At 41.4% G+C, this 7,922-nt stretch overlaps 1 protein-coding gene across 1 annotated transcript; it reads left to right on the top strand.

The window, feature by feature from the left end:
* The first annotated feature begins 1,250 nt into the window (after positions 1–1,250).
* Positions 1,251–2,023, top strand: LOC125103226 (transmembrane 6 superfamily member 1-like). The gene is given in 2 exon segments (XM_047735135.1): positions 1,251–1,491; positions 1,493–2,023. Coding segments are annotated over 2 exon segments (705 nt in total). The 5' UTR covers positions 1,251–1,300; the 3' UTR covers positions 2,007–2,023.
* The last annotated feature ends 5,899 nt before the right edge of the window (positions 2,024–7,922 follow it).

Genomic DNA, 7,922 nt, shown 5'->3' with positions numbered 1-7,922 from the left:
GGAGGTCTTGGGCTCATGATCTCAGGTAAAGAATTCAGGGCCTTACTTACTTCTGATATAGCACTGGGAATTTTACCATTGATTTATTGTCTCTGTTATGGTTAGGCTCTTTCCCGGCCTTATAGAGACTTAGGTTTTGCATTCTTTTTGTTCCCTTAAAGCCCTTAACTACTAAGGCTTTTGCATTTCTTTGTAATTCTGACACCTCTTAGAAAGTTCTGCAAGAAGTCCATAGATCCAGGAAGTAGGGCACAGATCAAAGAAAATCGCTGGCGGTCTAAAACGGACTTCTCTGGTGTCCTGAAAATTAAGTCTCATCTTTCTTTTTCTGGGGACCCCTAACTCTCTCCGCTTACATTTCTAGAGCAGGCAATTTAAATTTTCTATTACATTGATGTTCAGACCGAGTGTGCTTGTTTGTATCAAGAGCTTACAGAACAGTTTTCAGTGTACTATTTTTAAAAATAGTATCAGCATAATTTTCAACCCAGTGTGGTGGTTCAGAGGATGGGTGCCAGGCTTTGGCACCCTGGAAGTGCACCACAGCTCCACGTCCCACTGGCTTTGTGATCTTAGGCAAGTTACTTCATTTTTTTTTTTTTTGAACCTCAGTTTTCTCATTTATAAAATGAGAAAAAGCCCTACTTCAAAGGATATTACAAAGTTAAATGTGGCATAAAATGTAAATGTAAAATTCAGGGAATAAATAATAATTATTATCGAATAACTAATAACATAATCTTTGAAACCAGACTAAGGAAATCTATATTTGGAGCAACCAGTGGCTCAATCAGTTAAGCATCTGACTCTTTTTTTTTTTTTTTTTTTTTTTTTTTTTTTTTTTAAAGATTTTATTTATTTGACAGAGAGAGAGAGATCACAAGTAGGCAGAGAGGCAGGCAGAGAGAGAGAGAGGGGAGGAAGCAGGCTCCCTGCTGAGTAGAGAGCCTGATGCGGGGCTCGATCCCAGGACCTGGGATCATGACCTGAGCTGAAGGCAGAGGCCTTAACCCACTGAGCAACCCAGGTGCCCCAAGCATCTGACTCTTGATTTTGCCTCAGATTATGATCTCAGGGCTGTGAGACTGAGCCTCACTTCAGGCTGGGCATGGGCATGCATGGGCGTCTACTTAAGATTCTCTCTCTCCCTCTCCCTTGTCCCTTCCCCCAACTCATGCTCATCAACGCATACACACGCTCTCCCTCAAATAAATAAATAAAATCTTTAAAAAAAAAAAAAAGAGGGGGCGGGGCGCCGCGCGGGATGCGCTGAAGGGCGAGCGGCGCGGCGGCGGCGGCGATGAGTGCCTCTGCGGCCACCGGGGTCTTCGTGCTGTCCCTCTCGGCCATCCCGGTCACCTATGTCTTCAACCACCTGGCGGCCCAGCACGATTCCTGGACAATCGTGGCGGTTGCTGCCCTCATCTTGCTCCTGGTGGCCCTGCTGGCTCGTGTCCTGGTCAAAAGAAAACCACCCCGGGACCCACTCTTCTATGGTCATTCACGAAGCCCAAGCAAAGGACCTGATGAGAAGACCATTGGATTTAATGCTGGTCGTGTGTCTCCTCCTCGCAACTGGATTTTGTCTGTTTAGAGGACTGATTGCTTTGGATTGCCCCTCTGAGCTCTGCCGATTTTACACGCAATTTCAAGAGCCCTACCTAAAGGATCCCGCTGCTTATCCTAAAATCCAGATGCTGGCGTATCTGTTCTACTCTGTCCCTTACTTCGTGATTGCGCTCTATGGCTTGGTGGTTCCGGGATGCTCCTGGATGCCTGACGTCACGTTGATGCACGCCGGAGGTCTAGCTCAGGCTCAGTTTTCTCACATCGGTGCTTCTCTTCATGCTAGAACTGCTTATGTCTACAGAGTCCCCGAAGAAGCGAAAACCCTTTTTCTAGCATTAAACATAGCATATGGAGTTCTTCCTCAGCTCTTGGCCTATCGTTGTATCTACAAACCAGAGTTCTTTATAAAAACAAAGGCAGATGAAAAAGTTGAATAAAAATATTATTTCATGTTCTTCCTCTCTAGATTACTGACTTTTGTTATCCTGATACTGTTATATTGTCCCATTTCACTCCCTTCTCATACAGGGATACTTAAGAATACATAAATTCTTGTTCTGCACTGTATGTGAGCTCTCATATGGTTTTGTGTGGGTAAAATTTTCTTTCTTTGAAGGAAAAGTGAAGTTGAGAAACGGTTTGCTTAAAGAAATATTCAAAATTATCTGTGAATAAACTTGACCATCTATTTCCATATTGTTTGCACATATTAAATATAACTGTAAACAATTACAATTAAGCTCCTACAATAGTGAGAATGAAAATGAAACTATTCAAAAGTGAATATGGCCTACGCATATTAAAAAATTCAAAACAACAAATACATACTGGAGAGATACTTTTTGCATATAAGACATATATGCATCATTATTAACCTCAATATAACAAGCAAATCATCACAGTATTTTAAAATGTTAATTGAAAATGTTTTCCCAAGGAAAGTCTATTATATTCACTGCTGTTTTAAAAAATTGCTTTTAGTAAAATTTTTTTGTGAGCCTAAATAGCTAAGGAGAGATTGATAACTTTATCATTACTCTTAATGAATACTGGTTTTATCGGTGACTGGAAATATTTCTATTGTATTTCTGTGTATATTTTTAATAAATTTTTTTTGGCCTTTTATGAAAACAAAAAAAAAAAAAAAAGAAATATTATCTATAGAATAAATCTTTGGTGTGGAATAATTCTCACACTATTTGTAGGACTCAAAAAGTTTTAAACAATCTAAGTGTCTAATAGTAAGTGTGATCAAAAAACTTATAAGATATCCACATGATGAAGTTTATGAGGTATTTTTGTTAATATCAGCAAGAAATGCTTTTAATGCTTTTCATATGTGAATATTAAGTAGGTCACTTTAATGATTTACTCTAAGCCCTCACATGGCAAATGGGGTATTTCCTAATTGTGTTGTCTTCGAAGAGAAAACATGTAATTTCGTCTGCTTTCGTATAACTTGCCCAGAGCCTGCATCTCCCTGCCTTCCTGTTTTAGCTACTGCTTTGCAATCTTCTCTGGCTACAGCTACTTGTCCCTGTGGACGATCCCAGCATAGCCATCTCTCCCCATCTATTCCTGGCCTGAACTGCCAGCGTGGTGGCACTGATCTTGACCTCTAACATCCTTTGAGACTCTCTGCCTTGCTGTGCTTAGAGCTCAGTATTCCCTGCTCCTGATCTCTGTTGATGTCATCTGTACTGCTTTCCATTTATTAGCCGGCCTTCTGCTCAGTGAGACCAAAATAGGGGTTCTGACCCTCATGATCTACGCTTATCTTTCCTGCTGACCTGCAGGAAGATCCCTGCTCTTCTTGTGGCTTCTTCTAAATTTTACATGTGGGGTTTTGGGCGATGGTAACTGGAAAATTTGTTAGACCTCTAGAGATCCATTCTTGCCACTGAGCCGCACAGCCACTCCATCACTAAGTACACTAGATTGTGAGGGGCTTATTCACCACCTGTCTGCTCAAGCCCTGCTGGTGATCCTTGCCCAGATTCAACAGAGAGCCTGATGAGGGCCCCAATCCCAGGACCTTGGGATGATGACATGAGCTGAAGGCAGCCCTTAACCCACTGAGCTACCCAGATGCCCCTCTTGTTTTTTTTAATAGAAAAATGACACAATTTTAGAAGTTGTTTTAAGAAAATAATCCAGGGGCACCTGGGTGGCTCAGAGGGTTAAGCCTCTGCCTTCGGCTCGGGTCATGATCTCAGGGTCTTGGGATCGAGCGCCGCATCTGGCTCTCTGCTCAGCGGGGAGCCTGCTTCCTCCTCTCTTTCTGCCTGCCTCTCTGCCTACTTGTGATTTCTGTTGTCAAATAAATAAATAAAATATTAAAAACAAACAAAAAAAGAATCCAGAGGCTAACATCAAATTCATTTAAAGGACCATTGTACTTTAATTTTCTTTTGTGACTTAACCTTGCTACAAGGTGACAGGAGTTTCATTGGCTGATGCTAGAAACAATAGTTCTCACCTCATGTCCTTATCACAGCTTTATCTTCCTTTGTACAGCTCTTTGTTTTCTTTATCTGTACTGGTATTTGAGTCTGGGTGTGTGTCTGTTATCTATCTATCTATCTATCTATCTGTCTATCTACCTATCTGTCATCATCTCCATATTCATATCTATAGCACATATTGTTAGTGCCCTGCCCCCTCTTGGCACTCACCTTCCCCACACAGGCCAACTCTCAGGTTTCCAACTGCCAGGATCTGTAACTCTTTGCCTGAAGGCTTTCTTTGGAGATTGGAGCCTGCATAGAAGACACATTGGAAGTAGCTGGAATTAGCATGCACCTGCCTCCCCAGCAGTCCTCCACCATGATAGGAAGTAAGTAAATGCTCCCCCACATCCTTGCCCCATGGGGATGGTGGACAGTATGAGGCATGCTCTCCACTGTCTCCCAGAGTCGCCAGCAGGATTGAGCCCCATGGTGGTAACCTGCCTGGTAACATAACCTTTATTGGCTGCATATCATTCACTGCCTTGCCTCCCCACATTTCTATTGGTGCTTCCAAGAATCACTTCCCCAGTACACTACTTTCACTCAAATCCTCTTCTCAGGGTCTCTTCTGGGGAAATCCATCTTAATAAGATACTCACATTCATATCCATTTCCTGCAGTTCATAAGAAAAAGGCTCATGGATTATAGCTAGCTCTGAGCTAAGCCTGAGCTCAAAATGTGGCAAGGCTGCTAACAAAATTAGCATAATCTCAGGCAGCAATACTAGAATAATGGTTAAAGTGAATCAAGGTATCCGTGCAGTTTAAGTATTATTTCCAGTTCTGGATGCAAAATTTCTTAAAGGATTCTCAAAATTGGAATATCCATTGCCTGATTAGGAGTTTAGGAACCTAATAACAAAAAGAACAATTAAAGGAAGTGAGCTATTTGGCTTAGAGAATAAACTACTAAGAAATGGCATAATCAGTCTTCAAGTGGCCGAAGGGAAGTCATGTACACAGTACATTAAATTTATTCAATCTCTTTCCAGAGGGAAGATCTCTGATTGGGCAAAAGTAAAACAAAAACTTCTTCTAATGATTAGAGCTTTCCCTTATCAAATGCAAGATCCTAGTCTCTGGAAATATTTCAGCAGATGGCAAAAAATCACCTGAATCCACCCCATTCCTTAAAATAAACCTAGGTCCCAAATGTAAGCCTCTGTGAGTCTCATCAAAAGCTCATTTTAATAACCAGGATTCTGGTTTTGGGCATTCCTTCAGACTACCAGCCTATTATGAGCCTCACTGCTCCTACCTCCTTATTTTCCTGGTCCTCCAGTATCTTCATTCTGAATTTATGTCTTAGTCCTGTTCTCTGGCTACCTTCATGGATTAACAATGTCATTTTGGACATTGCTCTCCCAGGCAATATAGATGCTCTCCCAGTTCAAATAAAAATGATCACCAAAAAAATAGGTACGTAACTATAGTGAAATAACTTAGGAGCTATCTGCTCTCTTTTTGTACAGCTGGAGGTAATAGACATTCTACCCCAGTCCCTCCACCTGTTCCACCCCAGTCAGAAGTGACTTCCTCACCTACCCCTTTCTAACACAGGAAGAGGACAGGACACAGAGAGATAGAATCCTGAATGGGGTGATAACTTACTTTATTTTATTTATTTATTTATTTTATTTGAGAGAGAGAGCATGTGAGTGAGGGAAGGGGTAGAGGGGGAGAGAGACAATCTCAAGTAGACTCTGTGCTTAGCATGGAGCCAACTCAGGGCTCCAGCTCATGACCCTGAGATCATGACCTGAGCCAAAACCCAGAATCAGACACTTAACCAACTGAGCCATCCAGGCACTCCAGATGATAGCTTATTTTAAATGACTTCTTTATTTACTTCCAACTCTATAATTTCTTATAATTATTTTCCTTTTCAGTTTTTCTATATTCATTCTTAAGTTCCTTCTCCCCCTCCTTCTCCTCCTCTTTCTTCTTCCTCCTCCTCCTCTTCTTCTCTTTCTCCTCCTCCTCCCCCTTCTCCCCCTCCTCCCCCACTCTTCTTCCCCCTCCTCCTTCCCGTTCTCCTCTCCTCCTCCTCCTCCTTCCTCTTCTTTTTCTTCTTCCCCTTCTTATTAATTTATAAGTTTTGCTTCTCAAGCTACCAAGAGAGAATGAAGCCAGTTTCTGGTTTAATGGTATCATTACTTCAAGTGCCCTCACTTTAATGGGGGTCCCACTTTAGCAATCTATGTGTTACTGGCAGTTCTCCTGAAGAGGACACTGTTTCCCACACCTATTGCTTTGCCAGACCTCTGACTGGGCTCAGTGGACAATGAGTATTGCCATGTTCTTCTGCAAGAAAGGCAGACCTGCTGCCCAGTGGGACAAATCTTTCTGATGCCAAAAGGAGAGCTTGTTTTTCATGATGAAAACATGTGCTGTTCCAGTTGGCAGAGTTAGGATCAGTAGGTGGAAATATAGAGCTCTGGACCCCATAAGGCTCTTGGAATAAATCTTCAAAGAATTAAGCTAGGAAAATTACATGGTGTTACAACACTTATTTCCTTTTTTCAACATTTACTGAGTATCTGCTTTGCCCTGAAGCCTCACAAATTAGGGAGGGGAAAAGTATCACAAACAAAAAGGAACCTAAATCTATTAAGGGAAAGAGACATGCAAACTATAATGTGGTTAAGATGTGAATAAAATGTTATGGGAATACAAAAGGGTGATACTATCCTGAGCTCTGCAAAGGAATACGAATTCACAGGCCCTGTGCCAGCTTAGGATGGAGCACAAATCCCATATGGCCATTTGCTAGCTGAGAGACTCTGGACAAATTATATTAGTACTCCAAAATATCCATGGAGCAGTAGTACCTGAAAGATTAAATGAGAATGTAAAGAACCTAGCATAATGTCTGGCACAGAGTAAGCGGATGAAATGTTGCTTCAGGAAGGTTTATGTAGAAATTATTGGGGCAGTTACTCACATCATTTGTGGTATCTGGATTCTAGACCCCACCGCTTCAAATGTCTTCCTTATGGTGATGCTTCTATACTCTCCAAGTGGCGGTCCTTATGAGGGTATTTTTGGACTATACATCTGAAACATTTCCATTTTCCTTTTTCTTCTTTTCTCTTCTTTCTCATTCCCTCTCCTATGACTTTTCTCTCTCAGACATCAAGCTCCCTTTTCATGATTTCTCATTCTATTTTCTGGACACAGTGAAGAAACCCCCTGGTGTCTCAGCCCCTGGTCCTGGAAATTTCTTCAACATCAGCCTTCCTATATACATACCTTGCTCCCACAATCTAAATACATCACAATCTCATGGATGTGGCCATTGTACTACCATTGTTCTCCTCTTGACCGACACTGTGTAGGTGCTTTACTTTGTAGGTATCTTACAGCAAGAGACAAATAATGGGCTTCTTTGCTTTGAAGACCAGTGAAGTCTCCCTTGAAATTAAAGGGATTAGAAGGAGAATGTCAACAAAGTAAGAAACCAGGTTCCTCTAGAGTATGAGTCTTGTGGTGCACAAATAAAAGAGAGATGGCAGCCTTCAGTGCCTCTGTCTGCAGAGCTCTGCTGGAGGTCCAGGAGTTTGTTAAGGCTCAGACTTTCTATGAAAAAGATGAAAGACAATGTATGCCGTAGCATTAAATATTCAAATTCTGGATTTAATTTTAAATTTAGAGTTTCAGGTACCACTTTAATTACAATCAAAATGTACTCTACTTTGTCACCTACCTGGCCTACAGGTTTTATATGATGTTCTCCCACCTTGATCTAGAAGACAAGTTGTGAGCAAAATCAAACCACCGTAATTGTTTTTTTTTAATAACAATCTATTTCTCTTACTGTAACTCTGACAAAGCATAGAGAAA

This window comes from Lutra lutra, chromosome 6, assembly GCF_902655055.1.
Source record: "Lutra lutra chromosome 6, mLutLut1.2, whole genome shotgun sequence".
NCBI classification, from domain to species: domain Eukaryota; kingdom Metazoa; phylum Chordata; class Mammalia; order Carnivora; family Mustelidae; genus Lutra; species Lutra lutra.
The sequence above is the reverse complement of the archived record's forward strand: the minus strand, read 5'-3'. Positions and strand labels throughout refer to the sequence as shown.